The 24,290-nt window shown below is 42.6% G+C and overlaps 1 protein-coding gene across 1 annotated transcript in view; it reads right to left on the bottom strand.

Annotated features, from left to right (window-relative positions):
• The window catches only part of DDR2 (discoidin domain receptor tyrosine kinase 2), a 1,291,881-nt gene that overhangs the window by 551,710 nt on the left and 715,881 nt on the right, over nucleotides 1-24,290 (bottom strand). Inside the window, exon 9 of the mRNA XM_069641352.1 lies at nucleotides 15,982-16,044. Coding sequence (XP_069497453.1) covers nucleotides 15,982-16,044 — 63 coding nt within the window. The remainder of the gene's footprint in view (nucleotides 1-15,981; nucleotides 16,045-24,290) is intronic.

Raw genomic sequence — 24,290 nt, 5'->3', positions numbered from 1 at the left:
ATTGATACTACAATGAAAAATGACAGTCACATTTTAGAAACTGTCTTTTCTCACAACTGACCAATTCCATTTGTATTATGTTGGCATGGGTTCTTTTCACATTCAACTAACCTTTAATTTCTTAATGGTGTGTAAAGTGATTATCACGGAATTGCCATTGATGGAAATATCCGATAAGTTTGTGTCATTCACAACTGTAAGGGAAAAAAGAAAAAACAAAGTTGTTTCTTCATCCTACAGCGATCTAATTATTTGCTGTTTAAAAAGAAAACAGTGGTGGAGTCACCCTTCTTTCATTGATTTAGGATGTTAATCAAAGGTGCAAATGCCATTGTTCATTCCTAACTGTTTCCTAGTGCAGTATCCAACCTCCATGGCACACATTTTAGGTACAGAATACAGACTGTCTCACAATGGTTAATTTCATTCGTGTTGCACATAGTATCATTGATACTTTTGTGGCTATGAATACTTGCATGTATATTTAAGGCATCAAGCAACAAGTTTCATGACATTTACCTTCCATGCACTGGATGCAAGTAGCTGTTTAAAATGCTATGCAGAACAGATTTTGAGAGTTGATTTCACTCTCACTTCGCGATGGTCATACGTGGTGTTTCATGAGTACGAGAAAGCTTCAGAGAAGTGAATCTACGGCAAAGGATTAGAACAAACTCAATCTATACCTGTGTCTGACTGATGACATGCATTGTGTATTTTTGCTAGTAAAGATATCTCCTGCAATGTAGACTGAATTGACTTACTTCTCGTCAGCCTCTGCCACGCTAGAACAGAATGCCATTATCGCCACAGAAGTTTACTGCCGGTCGTTTTTTTTTAAAATAAGGTCACATGACCTTTAACAAACAGTCTAGACACAGCTGCTGCTATAGACAAGGCAGCACAGCGGGGTGCCATTTTGGGAGTGTTATTTGAGACTGAATGACGCCGGTTTTTAAAATGTCCATCTGTTTTGTCAAGACTGTTGTTCAACGATATGAGTAATATGAATAAGTTATTCTTTTTAAACACACACCCTATCATATATGTCACAAATGGTCAGTGCACGCATTTGATTACACAGTCAATAAATTACCACAGTCAATTCTGTGTGTAGTTAGAAGATGTTCATGTGACGGCCCACCACAAAGAAACCTTATGATTTAGTCGATGATCAGATTCCACTCAATGCATACATTAATGCCATTCTTGACCGAGTCAAGATTAAAGTTCCATTTTTGTTCAAACTTTTTTGTGTGACAGATCCCTATCTCCTCCACGGGGATGAGGTTTAATTGTTTCTATGATCAACCATTAGATGTTTTCAAAACTATGCTTTGCCTCCTTGAAATGTGCAACTAATGGCTTGTCCAAAACCCAGTTTTTTACGCATGATCAATGTTCGCAAATTCCTTGGCATATTGGTCTCCTTGTTTTTCCTTTATATAAAAGTCTGCATGGACATTTTATCACATATATAGCCCATTTAATAAGGCAGTTGGTGAATGTTTTTAAATGCCAAACACAACCATTAATGTTGATTTCTTTGATATTCCTTATCAGATTGCAGACAGAACAATTACCACATTTAAAGTGGCCTATTACCAGAGGGAGTTGCCACAAAGTAGTTTGGGTAAGGAGTTTTTCTTTTTGAAGTGCATAAGTATGTACTAACTTGGCCCTTAGGATGGGCATTCTTTTGAAGGCGAAACAGGGTCAGTTTATCTGGAAATCATCTGTATGAATCATCTTTCAATGGTTGAGAATACTTCTCTGTAAATCATTATTAATGGGGGAGAAAGAAGTGACATAGGTGATTTTTTCATTCTGTTTAGTCAGACTTGTCTGCCTCTTAGTGTGGCGAGCACGCTTGTGAGACCTTCTGATGAAATGGAAAGGATATCCACGATCTTTCAATTTTGAGCTATGTTCTTTACTGTTTGCCTCAAAGTCCTCTGTTTTATTACAATTTTGTCTAATACGAAGAAATTATCCATAGGGGAGGTTTTCCCGCTGGCTTTGTGGATGGAAGCTACTAAACAGCAAATTAGTGTTTTTATCTGTTGGCTTCTAAAAGAGAGTGGTACTAAGTTTATTATCTGTAGATCTATTTATCTCAAGGTCTGAAAACGGAATTTTGTCTCTGTTTGTTATCATGGTAAATTTGATAGACGGTTCCTGTGTGTTGAACCATGTAAAAAAAAATGGCTAGTGTTTTCAACACTCCACTCCATAGCAGAAACACGTTGTCTATATAACAATGCCATGATTTTATATGGGCACGGAAGGGGTGGATATCAGAGTATACTGAGTTCAGTTCAAAGTTATCCATGTAGAGATTAGCCAAGTCGGGGGCAAAAGTAGCCCCCATACTTGTTCCGTGTAGTTGTTGGTAACAAGTTCCTTCACATAGAAATTCTTTTGTGTAAGGGCTAGCCTGATGCATTCTGTAATGAAGTCGGAGGGGAACTCTCTCATCTTCTCTTTTCACCAGGTATGACTGCATGATCTGGACCCACATCGTTTGCAGGATACTTGTATAAAGAGATTCAACATCCTAAGTTACAAGTAAATCCTCGGAATTAATATCCAGAAGTTCTAGTATTTTAATCACGGATGCAGAGTATTGTACATAGGAATGCATCCTGCTAACGAACAGTCTCAGAAATACATCTGCATAGATCGATAAAAGGTTCCAATAAGGAACCAATTGTAGAGACAATGGGTCTGCTAAGTGGCATACATGCGTGTTTATGCACTTTTGGTAGACTGTAAAATGCCAGAGTCACAAGGTTGTGTTTGACTAAGAACTCTCTTTCACCTTGGTCAATCCACCCTTGAGTGAAGGCATGGCTCATGAGACTTTCTATTTCTTCAGTAATTCTGATAGTTGGATTCCTGCCTAGGGTTTTATAAAAATGTCATGTCCTCAAGTAGTTTTTTAACATCTGCTTGATACAAGATAGTATCCCATAGCACAATTCCTCCCCCTTTATCTGCTGGCTTTACCAAAAACAGCGAATTGTCCCTCAGATTTTTTAAGGCGATTCTTTCGCCTTTGTTAAATTATCTGAATATTGATTCTTCGTACTAAAAAGGTGGTTGACCTCTCAATATTTTATTTTCAAATGCTAATATTTCTGGTGACACCATCCGATTGGTTGGAGTAAAAAAAAAAGACAGGTTGTTTTCCCAGATCTATTAGTTTTTGCAGGCTCTTGATTTTTCGAGTTGCGGAAAAGTTATTTTAATCTCAAAATAAGGAAGACATTTTTAATTTCAATTTCCGTTTGAAATCTATTAGCTTTAGTGGACAGAACAAAAGAAAGGCCTTTTACTTAATAGTCTTATTTCAATTCGGGTGACAATATGTGTGCGCATGTTGAAAATTGGTATTGCCAATTCTGTGGCGGGGGTTGCCACTGCTGTGTACGCACGGCATGGTTTCCCGGCTGTCAAGTCTTGCCCCGGCTTCTCCTCCCTTGAAAGAATTGGCCTCTTTGTTGTTGCCTATCTGTTATTTATAGATTGTCCACTGTTCAAGTCGGAGTCACTAATATTTGAAGAGTTGGAAAAAGTCACACATTTCTTATTATAAGATCTCGTGTTTTGCTGTCCTCTGTTGTTTCCCTGATTTGCGTTCATCTGCTGGAAAAAAACGGGAACCAGATAAGGGTATGTAATTTCTTCCTTATAATTTGAGATATCTTTTTTCAATTGAAATGAAACATTTCTTCCGTATTCTGAGATTAAAATACTGTTTCCTCAACTCCAAAGATTAAGAGCCTGCAAAAACAAATACATCTGGAAAAAAAACTGTCTTTTTTTTTACTCCAACAAATACGATGGTGTCACCAGAAATATTAGCATTCAAAAATAAAATATTGAGAGACGTCAACCACCCTTTTAGTACGAAGAATCAATATTCAGATAATTTAACAAAGGACGAAAGAATCGCCTTAAAAAATCTGGACGACAGTCTGCTGTTTTTGATAAAGTCAGCAGATAAAGGCAGAGGAATTCTGCTATGGGATACTATCTTGTATCAAGCAAAGGTTAAGAACAACTTGAGGACAAGACATTTTATAAAACCCTTGGTGGGAATACAAGCATCAGAATTACTGAAGAAATAAAAAGTCTCATGAGCCATGCCTTCACTCAAGGATGGATTGACCAAGATGAAAGAACGTTCTTAGTCAAACACAACCCTGTGACTCTGGTGTTTTACTGTCTATCAAAAGTGCATAAACACGCACGTTCACCTCCTGGCAGACCCACTGTCTCTGCAATTGGTTCCTTATTGGAACTTTTATCGATCTATGCAGATGTATTTCTGAGACCGTTCGTTAGCAGGATGCATTAACATGAACAAGACTCTACATCCATGATTAAAATCCTAGAACTTCTGGATATTAATACAGATAGCCATCTGACAAGGAACATCAAAGAAATTTTCCTTAATGGTCATATTTGGCATTTAAAAAGATTCACCAACTGCCTCACTAATTGGGCATTATATGGGATAAAATGTCCATGCAGACTTTTATACATAGGAAAAATAAGGAGACCAATACGCCAAAGAATTTGTGAACATCGATCATGCATAAAAAACTGGGTAATGGACAAGCCATTAGTTGCACATTTCAAGGAGGCAAAGCATAGTTATGAAGACATCTGGATTAGCATACTAACAATTAAACCTCATCCTCATGGAGGAGATAGGGATCTGTCACTAAAAAAGCTTGAACAAAAATGGATCTTTAATCTTGACTCGGTCAAGAATGGCATTAATGTATCCATTGAGTGGAATCTATTCATCCACTAAATCATAAATTTTCTTTGTGGTGTGTCGCCACATGAACATCTTCTTACTACACACAGAATGGACTGTGGTCTATACTCGTTGTTAAAAGTCATGTGACCTTATTTAAAACAAACGACTGGCAGTAAATTTCTGTGGCGACAACAGCGTTCTGTTCTACCGTGGCAGAGGCTGACGAGAAGTAAGTCAATTCCAACTACATTGCAGGAGATATCTTTACTAGTAAAAATACACAATGCATGTCATCAATCAGACACAGGTATAGCATTGAGTTTGTTCTAATTTTTGCCGTAGATTCAGTCCTCTGAAGCTTTCTCTCACTCGGGAAATACCGCGTATGGCCATCGCGAAGTGAGAGTGAAGTGAAATCAACTCTCAAAATCTGTTCTGCATGGCATTTTAAGCAGCTACCTGCATCCGTTGCACGGAAGGGAAATGCCATGAAACTTCTTGCTTGATGCCTTCATCACGCTGCTATAAGAAATAGATATACATGCAGTGACATATACAAGAGTAATAGTGAATTATGTGACATTTGAAGTCACAAGATTCTACAAGGCAGCGCCAAATCGATCCTTCCAATCTCTCTCTCTCTTGCAGCACAGCGCATAGACTTGAAAACAAGTCACAGTCTGTGAAGTTATACATCATCCTACAGATGCGATACAAACCAACACACCAGATCATCTGCATTTTCATTCTGCAAGCAAAAACACATATAACTGCAGGTAATCATAGCCAAAAAGGTATCAATAATACTGTGTGCAACACAAATGAAATTAACCATTGTGAGACAGTGTGTATTCTGTATCAAAAATCTGTGACATGGAGGTTGGATACTGCACTTGGAAGCAGTTAGGAATGAACAATGGTATTTGCACCTTTGATTAACATCCCATATCAGTGAATGAAAGAAATGGGACTGTTTTTTTTTAAAGCAGCAAATAATTAGATCGCTACAGGATGAAGAAACAACTTTGTTTTTTCTTTTTTCCCATACAGTTTTGACACAAACTTATCGCATAGTTCCATCAATGGCAATTCCTTGATAACCATTTTACACACTGTTAAGAAATTAAAGGTTAGTTGAATGAGAAAAGAGCCCATGCCAACATAATATAAATGGAATTGCTAGGACTGCACGTTCCATTTATATCAAGTGTCCTGAAGACGGTATCGAAGGAGCCCACAAAATAGATTGGTTCATGATGGTGCTCTCTTCGAATCTAGAAACACTAATATGTGTAGACACCAAATAGAGAGGGTCAACACATGTACATTGATTTGGTACTTGCCTCTCAATGTGTTACTAACCTCACAAAATGACCAACATGAAATAGTAAACGGATGACATTTTTGGTTTATATGTTAAAACATCAGTCAGACATGTTTTTCCCGGATACAACAATTCTTCTGTGTATTATTTTATCTTCTTTTATGTGATTTCTATATGTGTATATTAATTAAAATGTGTACATTTTCACTGACCTGTTGTACTACTGCTTAATTAAGTCTATGCAGATTTGTACAGTTGAACTGGGGGGCTCCCACGCCCTGACTGTGTAAAAGGAGGGTAGCTACTTGTGGGACTAGTATTCTGGCGGATCATCAAGGGGACCAACAATTTCAATCCCTACCCTCTCAAATGGTCTACCCACTACTGGATTGTTGTCCCACTCTTGCCAGACCAATGACAAGTAGACCACCTTCTGAGTTGAACTTCTATCTGGAGCCCTATCTTAGGCCAGTAGAATCACATGGATAACCTCTTAGCCATGTTGGTGCCAAGATGACCTGAAAGGAATACCTAATGCACCAACTGCAGGAGATACGATATGGTCTTACATACTGAGGAACACATGGTCGCCTCTTGTGGACTCTCTGGCTTCACTATACCGTAAACCACCATCCCAATATTTCTTATGTTTCCCAGGGGATTCACCCTCTAACTGGGAACAGGTCTGTTTCCTAAGGTCTTCCAGAGATGATCTCTTTGACCTTGACCAAATTCTTCCATAGAGGGTCCCCCTTCTGCAAGTACACTTTGAAGTTCTGAGAGATTATCGGGATAACCATCCTTCCTCAATAGATTCAAGGGTTTGGTCAGACACCCCAATCGCAGTTGTAGGTAGTTTGGGGGAGGAACTCTTCTCCCCCTTTTTTGGAACCATTGACTCTTTAGCCTTGGGTTTCACATTGGGCTTAGGCTTCTCCTTAGGTTTGGCTAAGTAGCCATCTTTGTATGAGATCTTGAGCATGGTCATTCTGCTATATCGCCCACCTGTCCTAAGACCTTGACATCCTTTGACAGCAGAACTATACCTGGGACTTGCCTTCGAACGCATACAAGAAGCCTAACCACTCATCCATTGACTGCTAGAGTGACAGGCATTACTGGAAAGCTTGGTGGGGAGGGGTATTAGCCAGCCTTGTAACCTCAGAGGAGCTGTGGCCAGATTCTCTGAGTTTTCCTGTGTGGAATCCACCACAGTCATGCTGACCCCAGTGTTCCTGATAGTAGAGGTGTTTACACCATCTAACAGTACAATATCCTTAAAATACGACTTGGCATTGTTTGGGGGTGGGAGCATAAGCTTCAGCAACTCTAGGTTCACAGGAACTCAGGGACACTAAAGTGACTTTGGATCATATGCCAGTGGTCAAGGAGTCAAAGGAGAAGGATTCCCCAATGAGTATCTCTCCCTCTTCATAAGGGAATGCCAGATTTACAGACTGGACCCCCATGGCCTTACCATTACATCTGGGGTTCCCCTTCAAATGGTCACAGATTACACAAAATACTGAGGACCTTTGTATGTAGGGAGGCTCACTGTGTCCAGATTCTTGCTTGGGATGGTAAGTCCCACTACCCCTTACATTCCCACCATGTGAGTTATTCCCCTTATTGAGCTTTTTTCGGGCCTTATGGAATGCAGGTCTTTCCAGTAGACAAACCTTCTCTCTGCTTCCCCCTCCTCATCCTTACCTGAAGTACTCTTGTCCTTAAGGCACACTGTATGGGACACCAACATATCAGCAGGAAGCACCCATTTTTTTTGTATCTAACTCCTTACAATCTGCCAAATACTGTTTTATTGAGGTGTACAGGAATATGTTCAAGCACAACAAGATTCACAAGTGGTTACTTTATGACCACCAATCTAGCCCCTCAGGTTCTTCAAAGAGTCTTTCACATACATTACCCAAGTCTTTTTTTCTTTTTTCCTTGTGGTCTCTGAACCTCTCTTACCCCTCTGATTCAGAGAAGGTTCTGGAATCCATCGAAGATACTGTTTTCTGTGCTTGGTCTAATCTAGGAGGTACCAGGTGTCGCGGGTACAGATGTCACTTTCGGGAGCAGTATTTAGTTCCGGTCGGTTGCGGTGCTTAGGATTCAGTTCTAGACACCTTCCAGCTGAACACCCAAACAAAGAAAAGATTAAGACTTCTGCGATGCATGCAACCTCAGGATCACCTCATGGATGAGAAAATGACGATTTGCAATGGGAGTCACCATGACAGGCGGCGACAGGTGATCTTCAATGGACGAACAAAGGAGCAGATACTGAACGGCTTCCGTGGATGTAAGAAGGCTGAAAATGTAAGAACATTCATCTTGTACAAGATGAACATTATTCAAGTTCCAAGGATGCACTTGGAACGGCGTTGGCTGCACTGAGGTAGCCCATGAGAGAGCTAGTCAGTCTATCAGTTGGTCCAGGGACACTTCTGAAAGCTCAGAAGGCACAGATCTTTCAGCAGGTTTCGAGACTGGTTGTTTCAACTGGTCCAGGGAGCAAGGGTCTTATTGAGATCAGGTAGAGGATTAGGGCATCACTGGGACTTCACTGGAGTTAGAGCTGATCAGCTGCAGGGGCCATCCTCAGATTGTCAACTGGCTGCTCTTCTTCGTAAAGAACCTGACTCCAATGTTAATCTGTCGAGTGGTTGCAGGAGCACTCCTTTAATCAAGATTTGAGCAGGGAGCTCACCCAAGCTCACCAATGGTAGGGATCTGCACCATTCAAACTGGCAGTGGCTATCATTCATTCTCTACAGATGGCTTTATTTACCTCCAAAAAGTCAGGTCAATATTAAAAGACAAAACAAAAAAATAGTGTGCCACAAAAGTCTATGGGAGCAGTAAAAAAAAAATCTTTCATATTAAGGACTGATTCTGAAAATCCATGTTAACACAAAACAAGATACTTGACCAAATCTGTCTGAGGGCATTCGAACCTGGTCAAATGGTGTCACCACAATCCTGGAAAGCTCTTCCCTGTCTGGAATCCCTTCTGTTCTAGGAAGAGCCACACAATGGGCTGCAAACTCGTCTTCAATGCAGGGTTAGGCTTTGTAGACTTCCTGTCAAGACAGGGAACTGGCATTTCACCTTTTCTTTTTACATGATTGAAGTGGGAGTAATTATGGTTCTCCTCATCTTTCTGGGAGTAATTATGGTTCTCCTCACTCATCTTTCTCTTTAGACGTGGAAAGCAACCAAAAGCACGAGTTCTGAAATCTCTTTTGGTAAACAGAACTGAAAATAAAGCAAGCAATTTTACTATAAGGTGGGCTACATCTTCAAAGACTCTAGAAAATTGCTTCCTGCTGTACTCGCAAACTACAGTGAGAACAGACTGAACATTCTCATCTTCATCTTTGTTGAGCAAAAACCATCACTTGGTAGTCCCAGTAAAAGACTCTAGTAGCACCAGCGCTACTCATCCCTGTCACCTTCAAGACATCTATAAGAAAAACATAGGGAACATAGGGCACACCTATGGTGAATAGAAATTAGGGAAATTTTGTGAGGAAATCTGAGGAAATTATTGAAAATTTGAGGTGCAGTGCATTTTTTGATGATCTTTTGGAATCACGCCATTTTCATTTTCACATCTAAACACTATTATTCCTTCCATTCCAATTTTCTTTCATTAGCTCAGTCAATGGACACTAGATGAGTCATAAGGAATGTGTTGACTGTCTCAGACGGCCTGTTTACTGGACCATCACCATTTCTTTTTTCCTATTTATGAAGTCTCCTTACCCATTGGGGTAAGTGTCTTCCTTAACCCCAGTCAACGTTTCCTTTTGAATTTATTATTAATTCCTCAGTTCAAGCTTAATGATATAAGTAGCTGACTTATCTAGCCATATATTCCTCTTCCTAGGGTGACTCTACTCTTACCTTCTCTATTACTGGTTGATTTAGGTCTCCATGAATAGTCGCTCTCTAATGATAAAATTGGTTGCAAACTAGAAACCAGATTGTAAATGTGATATTTTTCTCTCTTACGGATCTACTGCACTACCAATGGCTATAAGATGTTACATCATACTTAGATAGTGGTACTAATGTATAGAAGAAGAGTGTAAACTCGAAACGCGTTGGGCCAAACCATGCACAATAAATTATCAATAATTTTATGATGTGATATCGTCTCTGAGATAGTCATTTGACTGTATTCTCTTACTGTCTGAACTATTGTCTGAACATATATTTAAACCTTTGAACAAATTGTTTAGTACTCTATAAACACCAATTACTTCTATAAGTTATTGACCTGTTTTTACAGATATCAGATAGTGTGCAGGGGATGGGAGTTCCCAAACCTTTGGGAACAACCACCATTTGTCACCTTCAAGACATCACCAGTTCCTCCCGCAGAACATAATTCCGGTAGTAGTCATTGGCACTTGAAAACCATGGGCCCAAACTGCTACAAAGAAAACACTGCTTCACAGTCGATGTGCAGACTGAGGAAGAAGATAACTACATGGAAATGGCACCAGTCCATCATGCACACATGCAGCAATACTGGGTGATGTACCATCACAATCAACCTTATCCGTTGGTTACTGAGGTCCAGACTTCTGCTAGTAGCCACCTTCCTACAGAACAAGTAAATTTAGTCCTGGACATCTTCAATGAGAACAAGATCTCTTGGCCGCTTCTCTATCCTGGGAGTCTGAGACAGGACAATCATCAGGATCATCTGAACATGAGACTGACATGGCTGGCGCATAACTGAGTTCAACTCATTACCGTACTGAAGCTAGGTACTTTGCTGAGAAGAACAACAAAGAGAGAAACCCTTCTGCATAGTTTCTACAAGAGACACTCCTGCAAGAAGCCCTGAAGAGGGAGACTGCTGCATATTTTCCTGAGTAGCTCAGGGAAAATGTCCAAGAATTTACTACATAGCATTCTTTTTATTTTCTTTTTTTTCCTCTCGCTGCACTGAATTTTCACAGGCGCAGGATATTTGTAACTTTCCTTAGTTACTGTTCAGGGAATATACGATATATGATTTGAACAGTTTACAATACAAAGCAAGAGGCATACACCTGAAACCTATGTGCAATACCACCTATTGACTTTGACAGGTTTTGTAAACCGCTTGTAGAGGTGCATGTTGATATGTGCATTCAGAACTACACGCTTTGACACCTGTTCCTTGCAAGCATAATAAGGAAAATACACAAACCATTATTGAACCCTTTTCAGCTGCATTTGATGCAAGTAAGGACAACACACATTCACTGGAAGTGACATGGAATGTGCTGGCTTACAGCAAGAAAAGCCTGCACATTTGCAATAAACTTGTCTCTATACAAACTGCACAGGGTCTGACAAACTATGAAAGGGTTCATTTCTATCTTGAATTGCTTTTACATCACTTTGTGCAAACATTGTTTTGCCTCAATGCCAAAATATATTGAACATTGTCAGAATAATGTGTTTATATTCTTGTGCAGAAGATATCTTTGTAAATTGTAACATGGGCAGTTAAATATTTCTCATTATAATATGGCCAAGTGTTTGCGAATCTAAAACATCTGCCATACTGAAAATTTGACTTCATGAACGAAACAATTCTTAGTTATGCAAAGTCAGTCATAAGAAAGCAGATGCTAGCTGATTGCAATTATAATCAGGGGGTCTACACATCCTAATCTTAAATTACTTATGTACATATTTGGTGCAAACCATGTTAGTCAATGAGAAACGAACAACATGAAAGGTTTCTGAGATAAGCTGACAGCAGCTGGAAATGGGACGGTGCTGTTCTTAGGAGGCATTTCCAAGATGGAGGATGGTTTGAAATGTAATATTTTGCAAAATGAATGTGAACGAAAAATTCATGGCACAAACAGAGCATTCGATCAAATTACTGATCAAATGAACAACTGCCTTATGTAAAGATTGGCTAGCAGTGAGAAATGGGTGTTCTAGATAAGCCTAAGGGGTGAGCGTATGCCTTGATAAACCAGCTGTACAAGGCAGGAAGGGCACTGAGTTTTTACTGTCTCAATATTTTTTAGATTTAAAAAAGCCATTGTTACCTATTTTTGCAACATACATTTTTCTTTTCTAGCATTAAGAGTCACCATGATGAATGTTTGTTAAGTAGGCCTTTTGCCTTTCTCTGTGCTGGTGAAATACTGAGATCATTGTGGTTTTGGATTTTGGTGCAGCGTAATATACCATCTGTGCTACACCTGTACCTCTTTGGCCAGGATAAGTGGATCCATCAGAGTACACAGGACGGAGGAGGGGAATCCTTGTAGGGTGATTTAAATTTACTTTACCTCTAATTTTGTAGCCATGGCTTAAGATTGATTTTAGGTTGTTCTTAGTTAATGCCCCTTAGAAGCCATGGACACATGACAGAGTTTTTAACCCGTTCCACTTAATTGGGTTATTCAGGGTGTGGTATGCATAACTCCACCTGTCCCCTGGCTCTCAATCTTGACAGCACCATGACTGTGAGTATGATTTTTAGTTTCACTGCACGAGAATGGTTACACACACACACGTCTGCATGAACACACACACACACACACACACACACACACACGTGCACATGCGCTTTGCTGATTGGTTGTAGGTAGCGTTATAGGTTTATAAGCAAATAGAGCAGGATGCATGGTTTCTATTCAACAGCTTTATTGCTCTTGTTGGGAAACGCATATTATTTCACTATGCTATTTTAATGCTCATATTATCGCTACAAGAGAATAAATATACATTGATTCTAAACAATAAAGTTAGCGCATTCTTAATGTGTTTCTATTTAGGAGTATAAAAGTCACTATATTGACAGCAAAAATACTTGTTGGTTCAGTGATCTAATTGTGTAGGGAAGATATTGATATGATCTAATATTTAGCTAATACGTATTGGTTAATAGGCTCTCTAGAGGTAGATCCATAACAATATTGCTGTTCAATAGTAAGCCTGTCAGGTACTCAGGGATAGTGGTTTCCCTTTAGCTGACTGCAGAAATCCAACTCTTTCCATGGCCTTGCATCGGGAACAGCACCTTCCTCTGCCAGAACACCTGGCACAGCCTCAGGTGGACATTGAGATCACCTTTGTGGTGGAGGTTAGACTCTGGCATGAAGGGATGGGGAACATTATGACACTTCACCCACAGAGAATAGGAGAAGTAACAGCACTTGCAAATCTCACTTACAGAATCAATATAGCACTGGTAGCAGCAAATAAAGCTTTTCTCATCCACAGAATAGATACGCTATGGACATTGGTAGTTCAAGGTTCACTCAAGCACACAGAACAATTAATACAGTAGAGGTACAGCACACAGCAGTCCAAACCACCTCAAATACACATGTTCAGCTTTTGAAACCCACTTCATGTAGCATCCATTGTAGGACATTTTCACTTCTGCCCCTCACCCATATTCCTTACTCCCAATGAGTCTATGCCACTCCTCAGTCCTCATTATCCATCTCAGTTCTCACTCTTCACTCATAATTCTCATGTCTCATCACTCCTCACTCACCATAAACTGCATTTTAAACAATTATGATTTACGCTCCTTACACGTTAGCCTTAGTTCCTTATTCCTTCTCCTCAGTCCTCAATGGACAGCCTCAAACCCCATACCTTAATGTTCATCTTCATAACTCATTCATCAGTTGTCACTACTCCTTTTTAGTTATGATTCTACCTCCTTTGTCATTAGTCCTGCGGCAGTCATTCCTATTTCCCAGGCGTCATTCCAACTCCTCTGCCATTAGGTATCCTCACACCTCGTAGTGTAATTGCTCCTCTTCACAATTCATGCAAGGTTTCTCATGCGGTAAGTCATGAAAAACATGTAAATCGCTGACAGTTTTGTGAACAATAAGATTAATTTACTAAATACCATCAGAGTATTTGAAGTATATAAATCTAAAAACTATACACATTTTCAAGAATACAGAACATTAACGAGAAGCACATTAGGAAGCAGTGTGGTGAAATCCCTCCACTTGCTCCGTGTGGCTGCAAGGTTCAAATTCAAGACCCTTTGCATTGTTCACAAGGCTTTCTGGAGCCTGGGACCTACCTACCTGCAACGCTGCGTACCTAAGTACTGTCTCTCACGAGCCCTCCGCTCATCTACCTCCAATCTTCTGCGAGTGAGCCGGTTCTCCAAGCAGAGATTTGGAGGGAGATCCTTAACCTAAGCAGGTGCCTCCCTCTGGAATAGCCTCCCTGTCGCCCTCTGTCTTGAACCGGATCTCCTTAAATTCCGGAAACTCCTCAAGACTTTCCTCTTCACCTCTTCCTTCTCTCTACCTCTTCCTTCTCTCTACCTCTACCCAGTTCTAAATGTTCCCCTCTCTCCCTCCTCTTCCTTACAGCATGCTGATGGGCTGTCGGGTGTACCTCAGAGTCTCACTGGTCCCCGGCACCCCCGCCAGTCATCTTTCACACTGCCACAGGGCCCTACATCCCACCCACACTCAATGCACTTGTGAAATTAACCCTAGAGAGTGGCCCTCTCTGCACTTAACCCAGTCTCAACCGACCGGGTGCACTTGTTCCCCCCCCACCCTGGATTCTTCTTTGCACTTGCTCGATTGTTGCGCACCAGCCCAGCGACTGTTTGTTTTTTTACCCTATGTTCCCACCCTCCTTGAGCACTTTGAAACACTTGCCTGTGTATAGGCGTTATATAAATAAAAAATACCATACCATACCATACCATACTAGTAAGGAGGATGGCTGAGAGGGATATGTGAGGCGGAGAAATGTGCATGTCCAACACAAATGTACATTTAATCCTCATTTCTCCTCGTTACACCTCCTTCTCACTCATACATTTTCATTCTTATTCCGAACACTCCCTTCCTCTTTACTCATCGAAAATAAGAGCAAAAGCTGATGAACACTGAGGAGGACACATGATTGTGAAGGAGAAATGAGTGTGCCTTAAAAATTACACTATTGTGTTAATTTTAAGACATCCCCAGGTCTCTCCTCACACCTCCTCAGTTATCCTTAATCGTCAGTATTCATTGTAATATACTTTATGTTAATGTACTGTATTCCTGCAACTCTGAATAATATCTAGTTTCAGATAGTTCAAATACTTTGATGTCATTTAGTTACATTTGAGTCTATTGTTCACAACACTTTCAGAGTTGACATGTGTGTGATGCTCTCACACCATGGGAAACCTTAAATAAGCTGTCATGAGGAACATTAAGGTGTGAGGATGATGGCCGATAGTTGAGTAATGGGAATGATAACTGAGGAGCAGGAATGATTACTGGGGAGTAGGAAAGATGTATGAACAGGAGGAATGATGAGCGAGGAGACAGGATGATAAGTACTGTAAAGTGGGTCTTGCGACTGATGAATGAGTTATTAATATGTACATTAAGGTATGAGGAGTGAGAACGACAGCTGATGGCCAAGGAGGAGCCATGTGAGAAGGAAGAATGATAATGTCCTAAAGTGTACGAGGGAGGAAGGTTGATAAGGAGGACTGAGGTGTGAGGAGAAGTGAAGAGGAAGGATTTATGGGTAAGGATGAAAACTGAGTAGTGAGAAAGACAAATGAGAGTATGGAATAGACATTTTGGGAGGGAGCAATAAAGACAAATGAGAAGCAGGGAGTAGGATTTAGGTCGAGAAGAGAGGGAGTCGTAAAATGGATGTTGTACCCCATTTGACTACAACCAAGAATGCATTAACATTCATTGGCATTGCGTGGGTACATGGGTACATTCTATCATAGATATGCAAAAGCAAACATCATACTCTAAATGTGTCTTATTTGGGTTTTCTATAATGTAGGAGGATATTGTTAACTTGTAGCTAAGTAAAGGATATTTTTAATGTTTTGCAAGCATACCATATGTGGTCGGAGCACCGGGAGCCTCAAGGGGTCCTCCTGAATTGTTGTACATGGCTGCGTCTATAAAAAAATAAACATGATTGTCAATTTGGGTACCATTAAAAATCACAGCCCAGAGTGGAAGGAACTCAGTTCAAGTATCAATCGCAAGAAAACATTCACCAGAAGAAACAAGCATGTTATTTAAAAGATAATGTAAATGTGAGAAACATACCTGCATGCCGCAACCCATCCTATTTACATTTGATACAATGCTTTAGGGGAGACCACACAAACAAAATTAGTTTTGTTTCCATCATTATATATATCATAACGCCTGTGTAACTTGGATACAGTGCATTATTAGTGTGGTACCTGCTAACGAAGAAGAGGCCGACCCTAGCTGGCAGGCCCAGCCAGCCCAACATCAAGGCCTGCAGTGAAGGCCATCGCCTGTCTGGGCCTGTCTGGGCGGGATCGGGTTGGTACACAAGATACTTGCACCTCACAGGTATGTGGCACTCGCACATGCCTCCTGCAAGCCACAAGCTTCCTCTCGAGACTTCACCCCACAACTGTTGTCCCTACACTCTTTCTTACTCCCCTGAGTCTCAATACCCACACTATTGCTGTGCCTGTCATCTCCTCTTCTAGGTCTGCCATAACACTCCCATTACCCACTATCCCCCCACAAGACTGCAAACCCTTGAATAGGCCTACTCAGACGCCTCAGGTTGTCATCCCCCTACAACCCACCATCTCCCCCTAACTCGCTACCTGTCCCACTTCACACCCAGAAACACGCACCTCTGAGCAGGCACAAGGAGCCCTGCTCCCATCAGTTACCACGCCTCAGTTACCTCTCCCTGCCTCTAACACCCTCACTGGTACTGTCACATGCCAGATAGATCCCACCTCCCTCACCACGCCCTGATCAACGCAAGGTCCATCATCGCACATGCAACCGTCATCAAACCTTATCATATGCAACAACCTTGACCTCCTTGCCATCACAGAATCCCGGCTCCACCCTGCTGCTAGTCCAGCTCTCTCTACAGCCATTCCCTCAGGCTACTCCACCATCCGCTGTGACCATACACCAAACATGGGTGGCAGTGTCACCCTTACCTACAGGGAGGCACTCACCATGAGACCTGTGCCCATGAGACCTCCCCACTCCTGCGACCTACTTTGTGCCAACCTGTCCATCTCGCCCACCACCACCATTTCCCTCTACCTCCTTTATTGACTGCCTCGGGGACCTCAACCTTGGCATCAATGACCCTGCCGACAAAAACATTCTCTGCCTTTTCAATGACCTTGACACCCTAGGCTGCACCCATCGCATCACTGATCCTTCTCACGCTTTGGGCCAGACCATCGACTGGGTTGCGGACCTGAACTGCAACATTTCAGTCACCTCCAACCTGCCATGACCTTAGTCTGACCACCATATCGCCTTTCATATCCCCACAGTCATTCAGCCCACCGCCACACCAACCCACTACCCCCAGCAATCGCAAGCTGCTCACAAAACTTGACCAAAGACCGTCTCCTCCCCCTGCTTTTAGCAGCCCCCTCTCTCTTCCTTCCCTTTCCCTCCTCCAATCCTACATCTCTGGTTGATCTCTACAACACTGCCATCACAATGGCTATGGACACACTCGCACCACTCAAACCTTGTAAAGCCAGAACGTCTACTCATAAAAACTCCTGATTCACCCCTGACCTACAAACCCTACGCTCCAAGAAAAGTACCTCTGAAGCTGATTGGCGCAAAACCCCACTAACACCAACAAAGTCTGTTTCAATGGGAATAAAAACGAGTCATTCTCAGAGGCAAATCCCATTCGCACAAATTCTTCACCATTCTTCACTAACTGGAAACCCCTATATACCCCCTGCCAATTTCACTAAAGATGATGTCTGGTGCGAACAAGTTCAGTATGCCCTCATGAATAAAATCACAACCCTCCAAGGTAAAAGTCTAAAGAAACAAGATCTTATCCGCTTCAACCCTCAGTACCTCAACTCCAACCCTTCCCCCCATCCCCAGCCTCATCCGTAACCTCATCCCCAGCCCCTTTCAGCTTCCATCCTAGCACCAAAGCCGAAACAGCTTAAGATTATCAATGGCCTCAAACCCTCTCACTGTCAAGGAGACACTTATCAAAGACTGCACTGAAGCACTCCCTCCCACCATCTCCGCCATCATCAACTCCTCCTTCTCCACTTGTGCGGTTCCTACTAACCTCGAAGAGGCCTGGATCTCTCCTCTCCTTAAAAAAGCCTCCCTCGACCCATTAATCCTCACCATTTACCGGCCTATCGCTAGTGTTCCATTTCTTTTTAAAAATCCTGAACCGTGCAGCCTACATCCAAATCCAGGATGACCTTGAAAATCACAACAGCCTCAGACAATTATTTATTTTGTCTAGTGCTCCACACACCCTGCGGTCTCAGGGTACCAGGACCAACAAACACATAAATAACATTAAAAACCATTCATCACAAATAAGGAAGGAACCGAAGAATCAGTCAGTCAGTCAGTGAAGGTTTTCTAATCTTTTTTGAATTTTTAATTTCTTTGCACAAGATAAATTCTGAATGTCAGCTGGAGGGTGATTCCACCTTTTTAGGGCCCAGCTATCAAAAGGGAGCATCCAGATTTGGCAAGCTTGTATCCTGGTTGACATAGCAAAATGCCTGAATTGGTGGTCGGTCAAAATTTCGAAAAGAAAGTCGAATGACAATAATGTTGAAAAATAAATGGCAAAAAAAAAAGTCGAATTCCCTCTTTTTAAATTATATATTTATTTTGGGATCCGGGAATAAAAAAAATGGGCAACCCCCCATTTCGATTAAAAAACGTCATAAAAGAAAGAAATTCGACCTTTTTTGTTTTCGATTTTATCACTATAAACCGCCTGAATTAGAACAAAGAGTTCTATTGATGGATTTCATCTGCAAACGGGTACTCAGATAACCAGGAGCACCATTGTGGATGCATTTTTGTATCACTGACATCACCATGTACACAATTCTGACGCTATTCAAAAATTCAAACAGTGGTCTGGTGTATATATTGAACAATCAGGCTTCCACTCAGGCTACGGCACTGAATCTGCCTGCTAGACCTAAAAAAACAATTGGACGACATCCAAGGTGAACCTGGCCCTACTACTACTCCTTGATCTTCTGCCGCCTTCGATCTCATGAACCACAACACCCTTTGTCTCCACCTCACCACAGCCGCCAACTTCTCCCCCTGTACCAACAAGATGGGTTTCTTCATTCCTCGCAGACAGAACTGTTTTCGACAATGCTGCAGCCAACCTCACTCCTGTTCCATGTGGTGTCCCAGAAGGCTGTTGTATCTCTCCCACCCGTAGCAATATATAAACATAGATATAAACACCAAACCCATTTTCGACCACCTGGACTCCCTCAGCATTTCCTACCCCAATTATGCCGATGACACCCAAATCCTCCTCCGGCTCTCCGGAGACTATGCCCAAGACACCATTGCATTCAATAAGATCTATGATACTATCCAAATGTGGATGGCTTCCCATCAACTTTGCCTTAATGATGATAAGACGGAAGTCTTGATTGTAGGGTCACCTGTGCGTCTATCTAAACCCAGACCCAGCCTTTTGCATCTTCACAATTGACGCTTCCACTATCCCAGTCTCCACCACTGTCAATACATCAGGTGTTTATTTCAACTCCACCCTCAGTATGTGCTGCCGGGTCAACGCCATCACCTCCTCTGCAGCCTACTACACCAAGCTGCTAAACGCCAGCAAACCATTCCTTACCTCGCACAACTGCCTCACCGTAGCCAGAGCAATCATTGGCTCTCGGCTTCACTACTGCAACTCCCTTTTTGCTGGCACCTCTGAACACAACCTCAACAAACTACAAGTAATTCAAAATAATGCCATCCGCACCACCCTGGACATCTCAGATTCCAGACGTAAAACACACTGGCTTCCTGTACGTGAGTGTATCAAATTCAAAATACTTTCAGTCATGCATAGATGCCTCTCCAACTCTGCTCCGTCTTACCTATCACAAAGGTTGACCAAAACCACCTCGAACAGGCCATTGCTCACAATCTACAGCAACCGCCTGGTCACAACAAAATTCAAGCGCACCCAAGTAGGGGGCTCTAGCTTACCAGTTACAGCCTCTCGACTCTGGAATTCTCTTCCACTCATCCTTCGCTCTGAACCTTCTTAATGGCATTCAGAAGACAATTGAAAACCTGGCTGTTCAATTGACAATCCCCTCCTCCATTCCCTCACTTCCCTACCAGCTTTGTTCTGTAACCAGCGCCTTGATGAAAGTGGGCTTAGTGTGCTTCTACAAATCGATAAATAAATAAATACAATTGGGTAATAATGACGACTGCACTTAGTAGTCAGAGTAGTGTGGCATAAAATGCTATATAAGAACTGTCAAATCATGGATACTGATCAACAAACCAGTCCATGTCTGGCTGAAGTATTTAAGGAGCTGTAACCTTGCTCTTTACCAAATATTTTACAGAAACAATCTAATAATTGCAGGAATTGGACAGAATTCCAACCTCAATCTCCCCCTCAGATTCTTCTTACCCAAACACAAAATAACTCCTCTTCGGGTTAAAAATCAAAAACAAGGTATCAGTACAGTCTTTTGTCAATAGTTTCACCAGCGAACAAGACACAAGTGCATATGAGAGCTTTTAGGCAACATATAAATAACGTACAATGCAATCAGTAGGATACAGCAATAAAAACAAACATTCAGTACAAAAGATAAATTTGAGGCGCGCTGTTGAGAGGTGCGTGGATGAGGACTTAGTCCACGTCGCTCAACTGTGGCCGCCAGATATCCTGGACGAAATATTCCTATTTCGGCCGCTTTTTCCTGAGATAAACATTGATAAAGCTCTCTGAGACCTTCCTCCGGGGAATGGACACCCACACGAGGTGAAAAACAGCTACGCTTGGCTAAGAAACTGGCCCGACGTGGGAAATATCTAGTGCCAGGCGCCATTTTGAAGGACACTTCCAGCAGAGAGACGAGTCACGGGCTCTCACATACGGGACGCCCCTTGTGAGTACTGGAGAAGGGAAGCAAACACTACAGACGTTGCTGCAGGAGCGGCTGCCCATTCCAGGCTTCCGGAATCCACCAGTGTGATCTGTGGTTCCGCTTCAAGCACCGCCGAGAGGGAGACTGCGGAGAGGCCGCGAGGAACGATCCCCCACCACGCTGGGAATCCAGAAGCAATTAGACCGAGACCAGGCGGGTTCCGAGAATGTGGACCCACGCGGTGAACATTGACATAGCCCGGCAGCACACATCCCTGGGGTGGGGCCCGACTCCGCATCCATAACGGGGGACATATACATTTGTAAAACTCAGCAAAAAAAACAGACCAATGAGGGATCAGTTTCTCCCGTAATACTAGTAATACGGATTATAATAATAATAATAATACTAATAATAATAATATTAATAATTATATATTAACCCGGCGGCCAGACCAGAGGGCAAACAGCTTGAGGAAAACTGCTAAAGGAGGATATAAAGACACAAGGATATATGGAAAATCCGAGGCGCACCCTGCAGTGCAGTCAGTCGTATGGAGATAGACGCAGAGAGGACACACCAGACCAGGAGGAGACTAGTCCAGAGTGGTGTAGAAGGAGAACCAGATACAGAATCTATTGAGAAGGCAGGGGACATATTCACAGGAGTCGACGAGACAATCACCCACAAAATGGTGAGAGGCCAACAAAAGATGGAATTGTATGTTGGCGTCAAGCATAAAACGGGCAAACAGATCCATAACCAGCAAGAGGGGGACGCAAGCGCACCTGCAGAAACAGGGGAGTGACCTTAGAGAACCTCATGACCGCCATTCAAGATACACGGAAAGTGTTGGAAAGCAGGATCCAAGAAGTAGGGGTGGACGTCTCATTGGTGCAAGCGGACCTGGGGAAGTAAACAGAAGGGTGGCATCAGCAGAACAACGGATAAGTGACTTGGAGGTTGTGGTGGAAAATATGCACACTAAAATCCAGGGACTCAAGGGGGCCACAAAAACCCTTGAAGATAGAGCAGAGGATGCCGTAGGACGTTCCAGAAGATGTAAAATCCGATTGTTAGGAGTACCGGAACGAATGGAGGGGGATAGTACGGAACTTTTTGTGGAGAAAATATTACTGAAAACACTGCAGCCCTGCAGCCTCTCCAAATTGTTCACGGTGGAAAGAGCACATAGGGTACCTGACCGCCCTCCACCCCCAGGAGCACCACCCTGTGCCATAATAGCTAAACTGCTCAACTTTAGAGACCGCAAAGTGATCCTGCAGGAAGCTCGAAGACTGGGGAACATACAGATGGAAAATGCACAAATCCTGATATTTCTGGATTTCATGCAAGAGGTACAGAGACAAAGACGATCCTTCGACTCAGTAAAGAAGAAACTCGGAGAACATGGCCTTCGTTACATGATGTTTTTCCCGTCCAAACTGAAGGTGTTGGCAGATGACCAGTCACACTTTTTCTTTACACCCAACAAAGCCTGGATCTGGACGGAATCCAAATATGGCCTGCCCACCTATCCCGAAGCGTAAAAAGACAGAGGAGACCAAGGGCCTCATTACACGGACGGCGGTGGACCAAGGTGCTACCAGCACCTTGGTCCATGCCGGTAAAATACCGGCACCGCCTTGGTGGAAAGGGGAATTACCGCCCTATTCCAAGGTTGGTGGGGCGGTAATTCCCCCTTCCCCCATTGCCCTTCTCCATTCCCATTTTTGCCCCATAGGGCATAATGGGAATGGGGAAGGTGCTAATTACGGCACCGCAAATTGCGGTACCGTAATTAGCTCCCTGGTCCTTTTGCGGGTTGGTTTTTAACGCCTGCAAAAAGCAGGCGTTAAATTCTCCAACCCGCAAAGGGACCTCGTAGTAAGGCGGTAAGGATTTACTGGTACCGGTAAAATACTGGTACCGGTAAACCCTTACCGCCTACCGTGTAATGAGGCCCCAAGAGTGATAAAGACCCACTGCAATGGCAAATAACAGAGTCAGAACCTTAAGGAAAGCAACGATGAACAGAGCAAACACAAAAGAGAAGAAAATCTAACAGCAGACCAAGAAAACTTTTAATTTGAATGAAAGATAATTTACTACACCACGGGGAAGAGGAGGGGCATCAGAATCTACAGCCAACGTTGAGGCAGAACCCCTGACTGCGACCCTGCCAGTCCCGCCAACATAAGCGAGACCGAAGGACTGAGCAGTCCAACCTGTATCTTTTTTTGATGTTCAGAGACTGAGTTCCTTCACAGTTTCCTGCGAGAAATATGGGGGAGAATGGAAAACTAAAGGAGGACGGAAACGGGAGGTGGGGAGGGAGTGGGGAGAAGAGGGAAAAAGAAATAAAAACAGAGGAGATAGCACAAATCTAACAAGGATAACACACCACCTACAAACCAGCAGCATACAACACAAATGGTGCACACAAAGGGCGGTTCACATCTTGGAAGTAAGGGTAACTAATCTTGGTAGCAATGGAAACACTCAGGGAAACAGAGGGGAATCGTGGCAAACCCAACAGAGGGGAAATCTGGGGGGAATGATACTCCAAAGTAGCTTGAATGTCGATTAAGATAGGAACCTGGAACATAGCGGTCTGGGCAGGAGATCCAAACACTCCCAGGTCCTACAATTCTTACGCAGGCAAGGTATTCAAATTGCTCTTTTGCAAGAGATGCATTTGATTGAAAAAGATCTCACAGATCTCCAGAGAAGGTGGAGAGGCACTCTATTGGGAACCTCGTATTCATCATATTCACGGGGGGTGTTCATCTGGGTGGACGCCAAAATACCACTACGACTGGAGACATTCAAGGGGGATGATGAAGGACGCACATATATCATGCGGAGCACATTAGAGGGACACAATTTAGGCCTAGTGAATTCATACGCACCCAATACAAACAATGAAGATTACTTCCAAAAAGTAGGCGAGTTAATAGGCAAAGATCGGCCAAATATTCTCATCTGGCCGTGGATTTTAACTGTTATTTAGACCGAAACATAGACCGGATGGGAACGGGAGCTTACCAACGCCCCCGTTCAACACGCTCCCTCAATACAATGGTGAACAAATTGGACTTGCAGGAGCTATGGAAGGGATCACAAGGAGATGACCGAGAGTATTTATTCTTTTCACCGGTACATGGGACGCACTCTCGCCTTGATTACTTATTCACAGGCGTTGAAGGCGCACATAGATTCACCCTGACAAAATAGTTAGG

The sequence above is a fragment of the Ambystoma mexicanum genome, chromosome 1q (genome assembly GCF_040938575.1).
Source record: "Ambystoma mexicanum isolate Mex_15411 chromosome 1q, UKY_AmexF1_1, whole genome shotgun sequence".
Taxonomy (NCBI): domain Eukaryota; kingdom Metazoa; phylum Chordata; class Amphibia; order Caudata; family Ambystomatidae; genus Ambystoma; species Ambystoma mexicanum.
This window is presented reverse-complemented; position numbering and strand designations above follow the sequence as displayed.